Source organism: Nannobrachium achirus (assembly GCF_963921795.1).
Source record: "Nannobrachium achirus genome assembly, chromosome: 6".
NCBI classification, from domain to species: domain Eukaryota; kingdom Metazoa; phylum Chordata; class Actinopteri; order Myctophiformes; family Myctophidae; genus Nannobrachium; species Nannobrachium achirus.
In genome coordinates this window covers 30,760,260-30,780,213 of record NC_137815.1, presented here as the reverse complement: position 1 = coordinate 30,780,213, position 19,954 = coordinate 30,760,260, and the positions used below count along the sequence as shown (strand labels likewise).

At 41.8% G+C, this 19,954-nt stretch overlaps 1 protein-coding gene across 1 annotated transcript in view; it reads left to right on the top strand.

Annotated features, from left to right (window-relative positions):
- slc6a14 (solute carrier family 6 member 14) overlaps window positions 1–17,941 on the top strand; it is a gene marked incomplete at both ends in the record, with an annotated part of 18,369 nt that extends 428 nt beyond the window's left edge. The window contains 14 exons of the mRNA XM_080728120.1: window positions 1,934–2,078; window positions 4,220–4,351; window positions 8,662–8,838; window positions 9,322–9,436; window positions 12,801–12,933; window positions 13,274–13,414; window positions 13,847–13,982; window positions 14,856–14,948; window positions 15,488–15,613; window positions 15,921–16,039; window positions 16,282–16,381; window positions 16,483–16,592; window positions 17,151–17,318; window positions 17,786–17,941. Of these exons, the coding sequence (XP_080584246.1) occupies window positions 1,934–2,078; window positions 4,220–4,351; window positions 8,662–8,838; window positions 9,322–9,436; window positions 12,801–12,933; window positions 13,274–13,414; window positions 13,847–13,982; window positions 14,856–14,948; window positions 15,488–15,613; window positions 15,921–16,039; window positions 16,282–16,381; window positions 16,483–16,592; window positions 17,151–17,318; window positions 17,786–17,941 (1,851 nt within the window). The remainder of the gene's footprint in view (window positions 1–1,933; window positions 2,079–4,219; window positions 4,352–8,661; window positions 8,839–9,321; window positions 9,437–12,800; window positions 12,934–13,273; window positions 13,415–13,846; window positions 13,983–14,855; window positions 14,949–15,487; window positions 15,614–15,920; window positions 16,040–16,281; window positions 16,382–16,482; window positions 16,593–17,150; window positions 17,319–17,785) is intronic.
- Window positions 17,942–19,954: the final 2,013 nt, after the last annotated feature.

Here is a 19,954-nt window from a genome sequence, read left to right as displayed (position 1 = left end):
GTGGTTAGGAGTTAGGACATTTGAGGACCATTGCTGAAGACTTGTTTTCTTTTTTTCTTTGACTCCCAACGCACTGACTAGAGCTGAGAGCCCATGCACAACCAGATCATTACGTTTGCTCTTAAATTAGACAATGAATAAATATTTCCCAAAGTATATTAACTTTAGTAGAACATGTTCCATTAGTCAGAAGTTCTGACCAATGCAAGTTGTGATTTATTCAATTTAATATTATTGAAAATGTTTTAATGTTACATTTAAGGAAAAACAGAGGAATCTGGAACTGTTTATGAGAGAATATGCATTCCCAGGTCTACTCTGTACCATTGAGAAATTTAGACTGGTGTCGAGCAGGACATCTACTGGTGGACAAGTAGTATTACAGTAGGCTACCTCTAGCTCACAAGTGCAATAGCCAATATCTACCTTGGATATGGATAAGTGGGGATCTCGGATGAGTGTCAAAAGTTTGGGGGCTCAAATTGTGGGTAGAACTAGGAAGACTGTTATATGAGACATAGTACTTTTGAGACAAGCTTTTATATACAGTAGTTATGTGAAATTCATACATTGAAGTGTCTGTTTTGAAATGAAGCTGGATAGGCTATTTCTCAGTAGAATCACTGCTTGTTCAAGTTGTTCATTATGTTGTTTCATTCTCAAGATGTGAAAGAATGTCTATTTGTGTTTATTTATTTAATCATTTGTAGATTCCCTTTTGTACCTGATGGTTACATTGGGCTGCACTTGCCCTTTGATTGTACATATAATGGTAATGCAGTGCATTCATAAAAGGCTGAATTGTTTTTGTTTCTTTACACACCGATCGAGAGACTTACATTTGCCTACACTGTCAACAAAATGGGTCATCAATATGTCCATCCATACACAGATACATCCGTCTGTGGCAAAGACTGGCCTTGTCTGTGGCAAATGTTTGGTTTTACACACCATTATAATGTTCTTATTTTGATCGTAATACTGATTAACTATGACACAATGGCACATTATGAGTCCACTAGTACTAGAAGTTCTCAAATTTTATTTGCAAGGACCCCCATGACATAAGTTACAGACCTGTTATGGTCATTCAGGGACTATCTGTTTGTTTTTGGTAATATTATTATCCGCTCGTGTCCATTAGAGAAATGTCCACCACAAGCCAACATTGTGATGACCCCATTGACCTCTGACTATAGTTAAATAATGATGATGCATTACAACTGTGACTGACTTTGTTATGGTCCAAAGTAGATATTTTTATTTTTCAAATATGGCCCCCTTTGAAAAAAGTTTGGAAACCGCTGGCATAGACCCCAACATACATTTGTATGTGCTGCCACTACTAGGCCATGAATTCAATCGCTGAATATTTTTAACATTGGCCTCCCATTTTTACATGTCTTTTAAATACAGTATACCAGTTCCTGTTCACAGTCTGGTACATTTGATACAAGGCATTATTAACAAGCAGCATCTTTAGCCTTTCCTGGCAGCCAAATCCAGCCTGAATCAGATCTGTGCCACATCCAGATTGGAATCCGATTGGTTTAAATGGTCACATGGAACAAATCAGATTCCAATCTGGATGTGACAGATCTGATTCAGGCTGGATTTGACTGCCAGTGTAAATCCATCCTTAAATGTGCACAATGCTATCACATGCACCACACTCACCTGCAGTTTGAAGTGATCTGATTGGCTGTAGTTCTTCACTTTTTTTTTCTCACACTGATGGTGGTGGAACATACTGTAATTGTCTAATCACCATCAGATGTGTTACTGGGGTGTGGCCTGCTCAGCATTCTAGTGCCTGTGTGTGTGTGTGTGCTACTGTAACTGTCGATCTTGAAGCATCATGAAACCTAAACTAAATAATAGAGAAAAGGAAAAGCAGTCAGAAGCTTCTGTGACTCATTTTGCATTCCCTCAGGACTCCCATTTTGACGATAAGGATGACGATAAACAACGTGAAAACTGGACCAACAAAAGGGAGTACATTCTCTCCATGATAGGTTATGCTGTTGGCCTTGGAAACGTATGGCGCTTCCCATACCTGGCCTACAAGAATGGCGGGGGTGAGTAGGCCTAAATGGACTCACACTTGGTTCACAAACATGTTGATTTCAAGGACCCTCCAGTTTGATGTGCATGATTAGGCCTCTGACCCCCATAGCTCTTAAAAGTGTACACATGGAACCAAAATGGACCGTTGTGTACACTCTCAGGCCCCTTTTACACCAGGGTTGAACCGGTTCCGTTCTTTTAATTTTTCCCTCAAATGAATTGGTTCAGAACCCTAAAAGTTGGTCCAGAGCTGGAACCAAAACATACTTGTTTTTTCTTGCCCTGAACTGAACCAAAGCTATTCTACAGGTTGGAAGGTGCAGATGTAATATAAACAATGGCCAAAGCAAGCGAAAAAGCATTATTAAAAAAGAAAAGAAAAGTTAAACTATCTGCTATTGAGGACTGAATGTCCCCTGTTAAATGTTCACTTTGGCCTGTTCATATTCGACACATTGCTGGCCAGGCCACTGGAGACTTCCTGCCCCTGCGCAAGTTGGTTCGCAGCCGATTCCATGAAAGCACCATGATTCCAAGAATCTAGAACGGAACCAGTAAAAAAAAAGGGCCTTATGCCTCATTCACACTACAGATATATAGTTGAACGTTTTGCTTGGTAATTCAATGTAATCTCAATGGAAACCAGCTTTAAAGGCTGGATTCCAAGGACAGCCGACATGCCCAGCCTTTAAAGCTGGTTTCCATTGAGATTACATTGAATTACCAAGCAAAACGTTCAACTATATATCTGTAGTGTGAACGAGGCATTAGAGTTGCAGATCTGGTTAATTTGGTCCATTTGGTTCCTGACTATCAATAATTTAGCTGGTGACCTCCTGAAACCAGGCCCTCCCTCAAGGACCCCATATTGTGTCCTGTACCCAGACCCCAATAACACTGTGGCTCTCAAACCTTTTCATGTCGAGGACCCCCAAATTGATATATACAGGTATTTTGACCCCCATTTCGGGCCATTTGAAAAGTTGTTGTGCCATAGGAGAGGAGTTGTTGACATTTTGTCAACATTTTTCAAAAATGGCAGATCAACAAGCTCACAATGTGACACATCATGAGTTTGTAGACTGGCTATTTACGAATAGCAAAAAAACGAAAAAACCTTAAACCAATGTTTTCAGACCAAGGACCCCATGGCTGATGGAGAGAGAAACCAGGGAGGGACCCCCTCTACATATATTGTATAAAATCGTGTTGCAAACCTTTTGATTGAGAGCACTGTCATCAGTGTTTGTTGGATTCATGTTAATGTGTATTTTCAGACATTTAACCACCGTCAATACTTTTTAAACTTGACCTTTCACTCTGTACTTGTTTTTTTCCTCTACACCAAACCTCTTTGCCGTAGATAGCTGATCTACAAACTCTCAAAGCCTCGCAGGGTGCAATCTGGCAAGCCGTCGTCAAAGAAAGGGGGACTCCCACTCGGTCTCTCTCTTAGCCATCATTGACTCTTGTCTCGAGAGATTGTGCAGCGTGAGATGTTGAGCTTGTAGATCTGCTATTTTTGGCTAAAGTTCTCCTTGGAATAGGGATGTGAGTTCATGTAAAATAATTATCCTATCACACAAAGATTTGGTGGCCGCCCTGTAGTAACTCTGAAGACCCGCTAGGGGTCCCGGACCCCCTGTTGAAGTCACCTGCCTTAAACTGTTCCTTATTTCCCCGGGGACCCCCTTAAACGTCCTCAAGGACCCCTGGGGTCCCTATTTTGAGAACCAGTGATCTAATGTGTTCACTGTCCAAGCTTCTCAAAACTGGCCAAATTAAGAAAAGTCACACCAGTGTGAACTGAGCGGTGGTGTCCATTAAGTAAGTGTGTGTGTGTGTGTGTGTGTGTGTGTGTGTGTGTGTGTGTGTGTGTGTGTGTGTGTGTGTGTGTGTGTGTGTGTGTGTGTGTGTGTGTGTGTGTGTGTGTGTGTGTGTGTGTGTGTGTGTGTGTGTGTGTGTGTGTGTGTGTGTGTGTGTGTCTCGTCACCCAGTGGTATTGCAGGCTAGGCTCAGGCTACAGACACACATAGACACACACATAGCTACACACATGGTCACGCTAAGGAGACCTTGTGACCCTCTTTCTTGTCTTGTTTGTACCCCAAACCCATTAACCCAATGCCCTTTCCATGGTCCCTGTGCCCAGGTGCCTTTCTCATCCCCTATGCGGTGATGTTGGTGGTGGCTGGAATCCCTCTGTTCTTCCTGGAGAGTGCCATTGGGCAGTTCTGCAGTCAAGGACCCATCAACATGTGGAGTGCAGTGCCAATACTCCAAGGTGGGTCAGTGTTGCGTGCCGTGCACACAATGTTCTGCCAAAAACAATCAGACATCATGGGGTACTGTGGTACAAAACTGTTCTATTGTTGGGTTTTAAGAGTAAACTGATGATTCAGTAACTAACCTTTAAATACAGAATCCAGGGAAAAATCCAGGGAAAAGTGTATCATTGCCTGGACATAAAAAAGAAAAAAAAAACATGCACTTGGGCAAATGTTTTAGTTTTTTTTTACTGAGTTGAGTCGATAAGATATGTATGTATATGTATGTATGGGTTTTTAACAGTTTTAAGCAGTACCTACCCACATTAAGCTTTGGATTTTTCTGTCTTTGTGAAATGGTGAAATCAGCAACAGTCTGACCTGTACTACCTGACCAGGCTGACTGAAAAACTTTCAGACTCTGCAAAATCATAACCAATCTAGTAAAAATAAGAATGTATTCCCATGGCAATAACTCAATTAAACAAGACGTGGTAGTTTAGCAAAACACTAGGAGATGTGGAAAATAGATGGACCAGATTAGGGGATGTTAAATATATCGATACTTGGGATGTTCGTTCAGTACATAGGCCTACGCAGTTGATATTAAAATTTAAATGCCTGCCTGGTCCACAGTGATATTTATGGTTGCAGCGCAGTAGATTGTTTTGGATTGTTTTTGTTTATCTGACGTGCTTTTAAATTGTATGTTTTGTGCTGTACCACAAATTAGTCAGGGGCCTTAGGATGATAAAATGGTAATTTCGTGCTAATCAGTCTAAAATCACCAAATTTTGCACAGATGTCCAGGGCATGCGCTAATGATTTAGAGTTGGCGACCTTCGGGGTCGCCACAACGGCCAAATCAAGTTGGCTCCCATCGACTTTCTATACACTATACTACAGGAGGGGGAAAAAATTGCTTTAAGTAGGATGTGAGGGGTCTAAAGCCCTTTGCACACAGGCACGTTTAACCGCACGGATAAAACGGACAATATAATTTTTTGAAAAGAAAACAATGATTCTCTATGACCTCATGTACACCGGCTCCGAATTAGCCGTGCGACGAGTGGCTGCCGCCGTTTTTTTCTCGATCGAACCCAGTTCGATTCGTGCGTCTTGTCGCATGCGGTAAAAAACTCATCACTCCTTTTATGACTCCTTTTGGGATCCGCAGCGCCGATTCCGCACAGCCTTGCACACCAAATCCAATGCGTTTTATTCATGCCGCAAACGAAAAAAACGCAACTGTCCTGTGTGCAAAGGGCTTAACTAGGGGTTTGTCATGATTTTGAATCCATTGCAAGCATTTGTTTTGCACAAAGAACCTTCCTTGGCACGAAAAAACCCTAAGGCCCCCGACTAAATTAGAAGCCATGAAAGTTTTCGATTAGTTTTAAGTTTGCTCTCTCAGTAAATGTTGGAGGCCACTCCTCTGTTTGCCATCCTTTTCTTCTCAGACAGGATTTACTTAACCTGATTCAGTCTTAGACAAGAAACCAAACAATCCATGACAATCCATCTCGTTTAATCAACCTGTCTAATTTTCTATTTGAAGTTCGACACATGTCTCAATTATGTGCTCATACTGTAAATAACTGAATCAAAAAAACATAAAGAGGTTAGTACCTCTTAACGATGTATTGAATGTTGTACAATTCTTTGAGATTGTTTTCAGTGTTGCATATAGCCCTTAGTCGGCAGTGGCTCAGGGGTAGCCCTGAATACAGGACGGTCATATACATGACCGTCCTGGTGCCGCCTCAAATTGAGGAGCAGTGGGCAATCGAGCCCTTAACGGTTTGAGCTAGGAACGTCAGATTTCAAAAATAAAGTGCTTACCTAAGCCAACTTTGACAACGATTTGACGCCGCACAACGTTCATTACACGCCGCTACCGGATTGTTGAATAAAAAGCATTTTTGTCCGAAATTATTTTGCTTAAAGGGGTCCTGCCACGCCCCGAAATTATAATAGTATGATACAGTAGGATACAGTAGGTCACGTGGTCTTTTTTAAAACGGTCTGAAATCTCTGAATCAAATGATCCCATCCCCCGTAGCGCAGCCCCCTCCACTTGGAGGAGTAGAGAGACAGACAGGAGACAGCCTGGCCAGCAGATATGGGATTTATGGCTATTTGAAGTGAGCTGGATCTCTGAAATTGAGTACTTTTCCCACCACTGTTCATTAGAAAGGAACGGCTCCCTACTGTGAACCGAATCATATCGTTCATTTCAAAGAGCCGTTCAAAAGACTTGATTCGTTCGCGAACGTCACAATACTGGCCAGCAGCACACAGTTCGAGGATGAGTTCGAGCGCAGCTGCCCAACTCAGTAAAAACAACGTGTTTTCCATTTCAATGAATAAACATAAACAAGCATATTCCCATGAACAATGGGGAAGTAACAACCAGTAACCACCGGAAATATAATTTTTATAGCCACAGATTCATATATAAATGTGTGTCTTTAGCTGGTTAGCTTTAGTGCTAGCCCATCTAGCTAGCCCTGTGGGAGCAGAGAAGTTGTGAGGGCTGTGACTGTGAGAGCGAGCCTGCGGGCGATGGGAAGAAAATGTACATTGTGCAGACATACAGTAAGTAACAGTCAATTAATTAATTTGATTGGCTTATCGTGCATTCCCACAATGACATCAAACAAATATTAACTTGTTTTTAATATAATTTATTAAGGTGACAGTAACCCTTAAGGTGGCATAACCCCTTTAACATAGGACTTCCGCCTCTAGTGGACAGTCGCGTCATCGCATCATCTCCATTCACTACAATGATCAACCGGAGATGAAATCTGACGTTCCTAGCTCAAACCGTTAAGGGCTCGATTGCCCACTGCTCCTCAAGTTGAGGCGGCACCAGGACGGTCATATGACCGTCCTGTATTCAGGGCTAGCTCAGGGGTAGAGTGGCAGTAGAACAGCCAGATGGGAACCGTAAGGTTGAGTTAGTGTCGAAGTGTCCTTGAGTAAGACGCTGAACCCCTAGTTGCTCCCGATGAGCAGGTTGGTGCCATTCATGGTTTCCTCCGCCATTGTATCAATGTGTGGGTGAATGTGTGTGAAAATCTGTGTAAAGTGCTTTAGATAAAAGCACTATACTGTATAAATGTACCATTCACACATGCCTTGCACGGTTTCCTCAGCCATCGGTGTATGAATGTGTGTGTGAATGAATCTATGTAAAGTGCTTTGGATAAAAGCGCATGCACATAGGGATGGGACGATATGCAAGATTATCGTTTATCGTGATAAAAAACACTCAATAATTGTATCGTGGAGATTTAATTTATCGTGATATCGTCCTCCGTCATGCACTGGGTTCAATTCACCTTTTATTTGCAGAGCTGCATACCACTTAAACCCTCTATAGTTGGTAAAAGGTACTTATAATATGTACTTAATAGTCTTTTTTTCACTCTCTATCAAATGTTTTTGCCAAAAAAAAGCAGATCTACAAGCTCACAACGCGTCGCAACACGAGGTGTTGTGAGCTTGTAGATCTGCTATTTTTTGGCAAATGTTCCACCCCAGGATAACAGATTTTTATTATTGCGATAATATTTGAAATCGCGATTTCTTTTATCACAATAATCATGATATGAAATGTTCATATTGTCCCATCCCTACATGCACAGAATATATATGTCACGGTTAGATAGAGAAACTGTTAGATCGAGAAACGGAGCGCTCGTCGTGCGGCGCGGGGCGGAACAAGCGATCGCTTTGAGCCACAACAACGTAGCGTCGGCAGGAATGATAGCGCCTCACCCCACGGAGGTTAGGGTTAGGGTTAGGCATAGTTTAGAGGTTAAGGTTAGGGTTAGGGTTAGAGTAAGGCATAGTAAGCTAATGGCTAAACACTGCCGAGCTAGGCTAGTCGCACAGAATATATATGTCACGGTTAGATAGAGAAACTGTTAGATCGAGAAACGGAGCACTCGTCGTGCGGTGCGGGACGGAACAAGCGGTCGCTTTGAGCCACAACAACGTAGCGTCGGCAGGAATGATAGCGCCTCACCCCACGGAGGTTAGGGTTAGGGTTAGGCATAGTTTTACTGAGGTTAAGGTTAGGGTTAGGGTTAGAGCAAGGCATAGTAAGCTAATGGCTAAACACTGCCGAGCTAGGCTAGTAAATAAACGAAAGAGAGTCGCAAACGAGTGACGTCAGCGCCTACACTAGTGAATGGCTGTTGTCGCCATCTGGTGGTGATTGGTGTGTGGTGAACGACAAAACAAGTGGTCTTACCATGATTTAACTGAGTTACCCAATCTAACTGTAACGTATACATTTTTTCCTTCTCTGCTCCAGGTGTTGGAGTTGCCATGGTGCTGGTGACCACCATAGTGTCCATCTATTACAATGTGATCATCGCCTACAGCCTGTACTACATGTTTGCCTCCTTCCAGTCCCCTCTTCCATGGAGCCAGTGCGGCAGCTGGGCTGATGCTTCCTGCGGTACCACAGCTCTAGGTTCGATTCCACTCTGTATCATTTTGACCCATTAAGACCTGAGGGCGATTCTACAAAATGTCTTCTAAATCGTACGTTTTCTGAAAAACGACCGTTGGTGGTTCTCATTATTATTATTTTTATTCAAAGATTTGTCACAAATTTTCAATTTTTTTCAAAAATAGCAGATCTATAAGCTCAAAGTGCGGCATGAAGTGATGCGGTATATGAGCTTTTATATCTGCTATTTTTTAATAGCCAACCAATGTCATATCAACGACCCCCAAATTGTTTAGTTTTTTTTATTTTGGCTATAAGGACTGGGTTACAACTCAGTTGTACAATATGCTTTCAGCACTGTGCCAAATATATTCTGCAGAAATTATGGCTTCACAAGAACTAAAAAAAGAAAAAAAAAAACATACAAACTTGGTTTGGACTTTTGGTAAAAAAAAATATTTGTTCTACACTATCATAATTGTCTGTAACTTGGCTGCACTGGGTCTCTTTTCTTTCTAGCGGTGTGCAATCTGACTGGCCTGGAGGTGACCAACCAGACTCTGGAGAACAACACATGTCCAGCGCAGAATGTTTTCACCGTCCCAGTACAGAGCCCCAGCGAGCAATACTGGGAGTAAGAGAAACACTTAACACATGGGTCTTCAACAGGGGGTCCGGGACCCCTAGGGGGTCCTCAGAGTTACAACAGGGGGTCCTCCAAATCTTTGAGAGAGAGAACGTTTTTTTCTCCTTTTTATAGTAACCACTTGAACCCTTGTGTCCATATTCTGAGAACTTAAGCCAAAAATAGCAGATCTACAAGCTCACAAGGCATTGTGAGCTTGTAGATCGGCTATTTTCGGCAAAGAGGTTTGGTGTAGAGGGGGAAAAGAGCAGACTAAGCACAGAGTGAAAGGTCAAGTTTATTAAGTATTGACGGTTCAAGTGGTTAAATATCTGAAAACACAAATTGACATGAATCAAAAATGCACTGATGATTGTGCTGTCAAATGATGAAACTATATGGAATCTATGATAAGGTCATGGGGGTCCCTGCTTCATCTCTCTCTCAACTAAGGGGTCCTTGGCCTGAAAACGTTATAGGCTACAGCTACGCACAGCAAATAACACTTGCAAGAGTACATACATGCACAGAGTAACTGTCAGTGCTGGAAAAAGGACTACATCTTTTACTTATTTTTTTTTACTTGAAATACTTCAATGTAGAAACACTGTTGTTGTTCATTTGAATTGAATTGTTACAAGTAAAAGTCAGGTGTTCAAACCTGTACTTGAGTAAGAGTACAAAAAGTTTTTATTTTATTTATTTATTTTTTACCAAAGGTGTAAAGTACAGTACTCGTTATGCATTATGTTCCATTTCACAAGTTTGCCATGTAATATTTTTTGAAAATAGCATATCTACAAGCTTGCAAAGATTGGCTATTTTCAAATGGCCTAAGTAGGCCTATAGGGTTGAAGTGGTTAATGCGTGTCTTGTAATAATAATTAAAATCTACAAATAACTAGTAACTAAAGTTCACAAATAATTGTAGTGGAGTAAAAGTATAATATTTACCTCTGAGGAGTTGAAGTAACAATAGCCTAGTTTCAGACCCTGAATCGCTAGCCACACCCCTTTACATTTTTTGTTTTTAACGAAATGTCAATTCAGGCTGAGTGTCGGGCTAAAGTAACAATACAGAACATTGGAAATATTACAGTAAAGTAAAATACCTCAACATTTACTTGGATGTGCTTTACACCACTGGTAACTGTCATGCTGTGTTCACTAGCTACACAGATACATTCTACCATTCCTTTTCAATGGAAGCCTGCAGAGACCTGAAAATGCAAAGATACACCCTACTTTTGTAGCACAACAGCTGCAAAGCTACAAATAAATTGAACTGGTTTCAACTTCAGACACAAAGCTACAAAGCGACAGATATGCTATGTGTAGCTTTGTGTCTTTGTATGTTATCTGCCGGTGTGAACGCAGCATTAATTAATTGCGACCGTTAGGTTGCAGTTTAGTTGCGGCCGTTAGGTCGCAGTTTAGTATCAAAACCTCCACCGGCCGTCCGTCCGTCGGTCACACGTCACACCTTTGCCCTGCTCATATCTCCGCATCAGTATGACATCACACCGCTGACATCAGTATGACATCACACCGTACACAAATGACCCTTATATAAGACCGGCAAGAAACAGTGGTCTAAAACAGTGGTTGCTATGGTAACCAGTTGGTTGCTAAGGTAAAAAACATGGTTGCTATGGTAAACAGTTGGTTGCTAGGGTAAACAGTTGGTTGCTAGGGTAAGAAAACATGGTTGCTATGGTAAACAATTGGTTGCTAGGGTAAACAGTTGGTTGCTGTGGTAAACAGTTGGTTGCTAGGGTAAACAGTTGGTTGCTAAGGTAAAAAACATGGTTGCTATGGTAAACAGTTGGTTAGTAGGGTAAACAGTTGGTTGCTAGGGTAAAAAACCATGGTTGCTATGGTAAACAGTTGGTTGCTAAGAGTGTAATAATTGGTAACACCTTTGCCCTGCTCATATCTCCGCATCAGTATGACATCACACTGCTTGGTGTGTGCCGTCAGGGTCATTTGTGTACGGTGTGATGTCATACTGATGTCAGCAGTGTGATGTCATACTGATGTCAGCAGCTATGTCTCTATATATGGAGTTATATGTTGTTCGTGTCCAAATATGGGGCTTGTGAGGTCAGACTTAGTGAGATTCGTCGGTTATCTCCATATATGGAGGGAGAACCAGCTTATGAGCCGATGAGTTGTGTCAGAGTCGAGATCCTGCTTGCATCTAATCTGTCGGTAGATAATGCCGGTCTTATATAAGGGTCATTTGTGTACGGTGTGATGTCATACTGATGTCAGCAGTGTGATGTCATACTGATGTCAGCAGCTATGTCTCTATATATGGAGTTATATGTTGTTCGTGTCCAAATATGGGGCTTGTGAGGTCAGACTTAGTGAGATTCGTCGGTTATCTCCATATATGGAGGGATGTGTTGGTTATCTCCATATCTGGAGATTCAACCTTCAACGATTTTCACATCTTGTTACTAATCTGTCGGTAGATAATGCCGGTCTTATATAAGGGTCATTTGTGTACGGTGTGATGTCATACTGATGTCAGCAGTGTGACAGGAGATAAGCGACCAACGGTCGCTTATCTCCCGATTAGGGAGTCTTACTGGTATCAAAACCTCCACCGGCCGTCCGTCCGTCCGTCCGTCCGTCCGTCACACGTCACACCTTTGCCCTGCTCATATCTCCGCATCAGTATGACATCACACTGCTGACATCAGTATGACATCACACCGTACACAAATGACCCTTATATAAGACCGGCAAGAAACGGTGGTCTAAAACAGTGGTTGCTATGGTAACCAGTTGGTTGCTAAGGTAAAAAACATGGTTGCTATGGTAAACAGTTGGTTGCTAGGGTAAACAGTTGGTTGCTAGGGTAAGAAAACATGGTTGCTATGGTAAACAATTGGTTGCTAGGGTAAACAGTTGGTTGCTAGGGTAAAAAAACATGGTTGCTGTGGTAAACAGTTGGTTGCTAGGGTAAACAGTTGGTTGCTAAGGTAAAAAACATGGTTGCTATGGTAAACAGTTGGTTAATAGGGTAAACAGTTGGTTGCTAGGGTAAAAAACCATGGTTGCTATGGTAAACAGTTGGTTGCTAAGGTAAAAAAACATGGTTGCTATGGTAAACAGTTGGTTGCTAAGGTAAAACAATGGTTGCTATGGTAAACAGTTGGTTGCTAGGGTAAAACCATGGTTGCTAAGGTGGTTGCTAACGTACACAAACAGACCAGCAACAACAGACTGTTGCCACAGCAACGTACACAAAGGTTTGTGTACACTATTTGTGGAGATAAGCGACCAACGGTCGCTTATCTCCCGATTAGGGAGTCTTACTGGTGTTATGTATACAGTTAAATGAACCATCTCTCTCCCCATGCAGTCGCGTGGCACTACAACGATCCAGCGGTCTCGAAGACACCGGGCCGGTGGTCTGGCACCTTGCTCTGTGTCTGCTGCTAGGCTGGATCCTGATCGCAGCAGCCCTCTTCAAAGGCATCAAGTCATCAGGCAAAGTACAGCATTTGTTTTCCCTAACTAGAGTACTAGATTTCCTTCACCCACTTCTTACTCATTGCAAGTAACTTGACATTAATAATATATAATGTGTTTGTTTGCCTTTTGTCAAGGAAATGTAGTGTCTTTCTTTCTTTCTTTTTTTGGAAGTGATCTATAAATGTTTGCTATAAATAAACAATAATATTTAAAAAGGATAAGGATTTAATATACAGTCAATATTTTGTGGCAGTTAGTTTTGCCAGGCAGTGGACCACAGATTCTTCAAAGTGAGTTTGGAGCCTCTGTCCATGTCTATTGTAGCCAGTGTATGATTGTGCTTCCCTTCTTCTCCACCAGGTGGTGTACTTCACAGCCATATTCCCTTATCTAGTGCTGCTCATCTTGCTGATCAGAGGTGTGACACTAGAGGGCGCTGGCCTTGGGATCGAGTACTACATTGGTTCTCAGTCCAATATGACTAAACTTCGTGAAGCAGAGGTAATTTAGACACAACCATTTACAATATAATTCATCTTGCGTGGCCAGACTGCTGCCTCCCACAATTCTCACATGCTTCCAGTCATGCATTCGGAGATTGTGGAATATGTCTGGCTACTTGAGACTAGAGACTAGTATAGAATAGACTATTTCCATTTGCATGAAAGCTCACCTCCCAGGGTAAGCATTTAAAAAGATGGGAAGCACGGACATGACAGGAAGAACAACATACAATACTCTTTAAAAAGACAAGTAAAATAAACAAGTACTTTGTATTCTGAAATTAACTAAAACCAGTGCAATCAATGTGCAATTCATCTATCTTAATTCAGTTCATGTCATGATTCAGTTCACCTGTCATGATTCCCATTTCCTAGTATGTGTAATATTGCCTACCGTTCCTTAATGTCTTCGATTTGCTCTGTAATTTAGGTCTGGAAAGATGCAGCGACTCAGATCTTCTATTCTCTGTCTGTTGCGTGGGGTGGAGTCGCCACCCTGTCCTCCTACAATAAGTTTCACAACAACTTGTTCCAGGACACCATCGTTGTCACACTCACTAACTGTGGTAAGCGCTAGTATACAGCATACACTCACTAACTGTGGTGAGCACTATGCAGTATTAAATAAAGAGCATGACATGACATGTACACTAGCAATATGAGCAGAATGCAGAATAACCCCAACACACTAATACTTTATTAACAGTTTGCAATTTGTACAGAGGTATGGTTTACAATGATTATCAAAAGGGTAACACAAAAAGCCTTAGTGGCTTCTTTCCATTGTGGTCCTGTGTATTCAATGCATGAAGACATTTAAAGACATGGATTAATATACAAGACACAATCGACACTAGTAGCAATGAACCTACATTATTCAGTATATTCATAGGGCTTTTCTAGGACCATCGTACAAATTGCAGACAAGTTGTCTTTTATGACAGTTTTGAAGGAGAGTAAAGCCCTTTGCACACAGGACAGTTGCGTTTTTTTCGTTTGCTGCATGAATAAAACGCATTGGATTTGGTGTGCAATGCTGTGCGGAATTGGCGCTGCAGATCCCAAAAGGAGTCATAAAAGGAGTGATGAGTTTTTTACCGCATGCGACAATACGCACAAATCGAACTGGGTTCGATCGAGAAAAAAACGCACGGACGCAGCCACTTGTCGCACGGCTAATTCGGATCCGGTGTGCATGAGGACGTAGAGAATCATTGTTTTCTTTTAAAAAAATGAAATTGTCCGTTTTATCCGTGCGGATAAACGCGCCTGTGTGCAAAGGGCTTAAGGAGGAGTTATACTTTCGAATCTGCAGACTCCCAGAATGGGCTTCCTCAAGCCAATACACACAATGGTACACATTGATACACAAAGTACGTTTTGGACACCAACAAGGTAACGATATAATCCCTGATTGTTTTTGTCTCATCTGCTCCAAGGAACCAGTGTGTTTGCTGGCTTTGCCATCTTCTCCATTTTGGGCCACATGGCTCACGTCTCGGGGAAGCCTGTTTCTGAGGTTGCCAAAGCAGGTGAGAGAGAACACTCTAGAAGATGCAAAAAACGTATCTATTATTTATTTTCTTTGTGATTGTTCGATTTGTCGATTAATAAGGTATAGTATACATATAAAACATGGGTGATACAAGTTCATAATCCATATGGAGTTGCCATTATGTTCACCTCTGTTCCTCCCCAATTTAGTTATTATGCCAATTAATCCCCCCCCCCCCCCCCCCCACACACACACACACGTATGTCTGTGTTTTATGTGTTTTACCACTGCTGTTGAACTCGCCTGCCAGTGAGGAGGAGCCCCCACCAGGAGGACTCGGCACATCTGTCCTACTCCTCCCACGCAACATTCCCTGCTACCCCCAGTCCATATTATGTTCAGTGACAAAGATCACCCTCCGGGTCCGGCTTCCCTTCCCCCCTAACATGGTCAATTGTGGTCGTATATAGACACTCGACGAAGCCAGATGCATTGCGGGGGATCCAATTAGTTTGCTTAACAGTTGCACCACCAATTCTGTTTGACAATCTCATTTCTACCTGTTTTTGTGTGCAGGATTTGGTCTGGCGTTCATTGCATATCCAGAAGCTTTGGTGAAGTTGCCCGTATCTCCCCTGTGGTCCATTCTCTTCTTCTTCATGTTGGTAACTCTGGGTCTGGACTCCCAGTTTGCTGGGATTGGTGAGTTTCAGATGTATTTGCCAATGACTGCCAATGGACATTCTGTCATCAGAAGGCACTGATCCTCAACCACACTAAACCCATGCCTAACCGCAAAGACAATTTAGCCCTATAAAACCTAACCTAACCTAAACAGCTATTATCATTCACCTAGACAACAATTAAGCATTAAAGTACAGTATGTGACTGCTGAATATTCATCCACTACATTTATTTTTAAATGCTTCCCTTCCAACTATGATTGTTTCCGCTTGAAGATGTTATTGTCGTGTGCACAGGGTCATTATGAATTCCTTCCTGTCATTAGAAACCATCAGCACCTGCCTGATAGATGCCTACCCAGAATTCTTCAAATCTAGGCGGCCCCTGATAACTGTGGTAACCTGTGCCCTTCTCTTCTTCCTTGGCCTGCCCTGCGTCACAAGGGTACGTTGGCTTCCTAAGTGCCACTCCATGTCACCGAGACATATTGTCATTTTACCGAACACCATCCAGTGCTGTATGTGCCGTTTACTGTGTGTGTGTGTGTGTGTGTGTGTGTGTGTGTGTGTGTGTGTGTGTGTGTGTGTGTGTGTGTGTGTGTGTGTGTGTGTGTGTGTGTGTGTGTGTGTGTGTGTGTGTGTGTGTGTGTGTGTGTGTGTGTGTGTGTGTGTGTGTGTGTGTGACAGGCAGGAATATACTGGGTGACTCTCATGGACACCTTTGTTGCTAGCTGGGTTCTGCTAATAGCTGGTTTCTTGGAGATCATCGGCTTCTTCTACATATATGGTACTGTAAATGTGAACAGGTGTGGAGATGTCCATGTTGCACTCCTTTTGATTATTGTATCATATGAATATATATGCGTGTGTCTTTAATATGCTGTCCAGGTGGTAACCGTTTCATTGAAGACATTGAAATGATGATTGGGAAGAAGAGCTTCTGGTTCTGGCTGTGGTGGAGAGCTTGCTGGTTTGTCCTCACCCCTGGCATCATCCTAGTGAGTACAGTATCAAACGCCTCTTCCATATTGCTTTCCCCAGCTAAATGGTGTGGTCATTTGCTGCCAGTGGTGACCTCAGGAAGCTCCAGAACTGTGGTCCTGAGCTGCTCACTGAGGTCTAATGTGAGCTGTATGCATGGCTGCCTCTCCTGACTTACTGTTGAAAATTGGTTGACATGTAATACACTTGTGCTGTTCATACATAAACATAAACAGATAGTTTTTAGTAATACTATGCATAATTATTACACTGGAGGTTCCAGTAATGGGAAGCTTGGAATTACAGACTCCAAAAACAATGCTTTAAGGAGATCTTTTATTTTTTAGTGACTCTGTGGAATAACCTGCCTCGAAACCTCTGCTGTATTTACAGTAAATTCACTTTTAAAAGCAATCTTAAAGTTTATTTAACACTGAAAATAGTTTTTTGTTTGTTCTTTTTTTCTGTTTATTTTCTCAAATTGAATTTCATATTTGTTTCATTGTGTATTGTGTGTTGAGTAGTGACTTAATTTGCATTTGCAGAAAAGCGCTATATAACTGTTCTGTGCTCAGGTGATCCTGATCTGGTCTCTGTCTCCGTTCGTTGCTCCTACCTATGGAGAGGTGGAGTTCCCAGGCTGGGGCCTTGCTCTGGGCTGGTGCATGGCTGTCTTCTGCATCCTCTGGATTCCTCTGGTCGCTGTGTGGAAGCTCATTAATGCAGAGGGCAGCCTGTGGAAGGTGAGTGTGTGTGTGTGCGTGCGTGTGTGTGTGTGTGTGTGTCTGCTGTCAATATGGAAGAAGTCCAATTTTCTAAGTAGTACCACAATGTAGAAACACTGTTACTGCCCGGTTAGCTCAGTCGGTAGAGCTCTCGCCTTTGGACCACAAGGATAAGGTCATGGGTTCGATTCTGGGCACCGCCAACTCAGCGTATGGGTAGCAGCACGGCTTGGGTGTGCCAAGTCTTGCGGCAAGTACTGGTGGGAGCTGATGGTAGGTGTGGCGCTCCACCTCAGCAATACATCTCCCAGTGGTTTAGCACATTGTAACGGGGACAGACTCCCGTGTGTTACCGGCAATACTGACAATAAGCCACTCCCGACCTACTTGTACTTGTGCATAATGTCCCAGTTTTCAAAATGTATTAAAGTATTTTGGAAATGGTTTATTTGACCAAGAATTGGTTCTCTGTCCTCTTCCCGCAGCGTGTGAAGTGTTTGAGCGCTCCGTCTAAGGACTGGCATCCCTTACTGGATGTCCACCGTGGTGAGCGATACTCTGAACACGGTCAACAACACGGGATGAGCACGTTCAGTCCACCACAACCTGACGCAGTAGTCATCGCTAACACACATCTTTGATGTGCTGTGTGTGTGTGTGTGTGTTTGTATACGTGTGAACATGTGACATTTCTTTGATAGAAAATATTTTGTATATTAGTAAGTTAGTAAGTAAGTTTTATATGTTGATGTCTTTGTGTCCTTCACATTTTGATTTATTTTTAGAATTTTGATTTTATTGTTTACAAGCAGTGTGATATCAACACAAATGGAATCGGAGCACTTTATTTTATCAGTGAAATGTATCCTATAACTCCTTTTTATAATTTCAATAGCTTTAGCTTACACAGCCAAAGGGTGTAAGACACTGCACTCGCTGCTTATGATATCATGGTGGTGTTTTGATACTATTTTAACTACCTTTTAACCGTTCTAAATTATGTATTGTGTACACTGTAATGTCTCCCACCTTGATGGCTTTCCATACTGTATGATGATGTGTACAGTACTTGGGAATATGTATGATGATGTGTTCTACTGAAATAAACAACTTCTTTGTACTGTTGGGATCTTTTTAGAATTCATCAACACTCAAAGGTAGATTGACGACGATGAGAAAAAGGCTAATCAGAACCATAACTTGGACCGTCCCAGGTGCTTTGAATGCACCGTTACTTCGCATATGGGCCTGGTCTTTAACTACCCAGCTCCAAGCTTTGCAGCCTGCATGACACATCGGAAATGTTTCAAGAGATGGAACTCTGACGGAGTCTGTCGTTAAATATTCTTCCATGTGCGTGGTTTTGTATTGTCGTGGCTGAATTAATACTGTAGATGTTCTCAATTATCTGAATAATCAGACTCATCTAAGATTTTGACTATCAAAATTCTGTGTTGAGCTAAATCAGAGGTCAGGTACTTGGCATATCAGATACAGGCAAATATGTCTAGCCTGGTTCTATAGTTGTGTAACAGATATGGCCAATCTTTGATGTTGGTTATCCTCTGCGGCATGGTTACCTGGCCAGTATTGTCTTTAACTCCCAATTTAGTGATCCTTGCTCCTTGGAAATGTTTAATGTGGTTTTGGACATAGGACTAAGACTAAGACACGCAAACCTAAGGGGTACAGGGAGTATGGTTATGTTAAGTCTGACTTAACAAATATAAATATTTATACTAATTAGTTGTTTTATTTTGTATCACAATTCATATCATATACTATACCTGTACCTACAACCAACCAAGTTAAGCCATCTTAAAGTTAACTAATGCACCTACAGAATGTGCTTTTTTAATTACTCAGTAAGAAACTACATTGTATTTATTTGTCTTAAATAGAAGGCATTGTACTGTATGGGAAGTAAAATACAGTGGATAAAGCCCATGCCTGAAACAATGGCTATTAACTCAAATCATAAAACTGGAGAGTGAATGGCAGTGGCTATACATAGACAGCAGTTACGTAGCATTTCTGTAAATGTTGTTCTGGAAGGCATATCAGTTACTAAAGTTCAGACAATGTTTAGACCATAATCTCTTAAAGAACCTTGGCAATGCAGAAGATCCCATGGGTTTAACTGTGGAGAAGCTCTCAAATGTCATTGGCATTCTGTTGCAGAAGCCTTGCAAGTCTTTTGTCTGACAAAGGAGTAAAATTGGCCAACAGTTGTTGGTCTTGTGGAAATGATGATACCTCGCGACAGTAATTTGCTCAGAACTATTTCATGATGTCTCACATTTAATTTAGGCTTTTCTTAAACAATCAAAAAAGACAGAACAATATTAATGCATACATTGTAACCACTTGAACCCTAGCACCCCTATTCTGGGCATGATGCCATAATAGATCTATTGTGTAAAGTCACAATTACAGTACTGCCATTTGGTGGAATATAAGCGAGTGGTAAGCTTGATGGCTCACGTCTACATACTTAGCACAGATAGGCCTATTGTTTTTTTCTATTGGAAAATAACAGACTTGAGATCAAAATTGTTTTGTGAATGTATTTCTTTGCACACTAGAAGACAATTCAATAAAGAAAATCATATTGTATGATTTCTTGATATCGGGTGTCGTCCAGACTTCAAAGC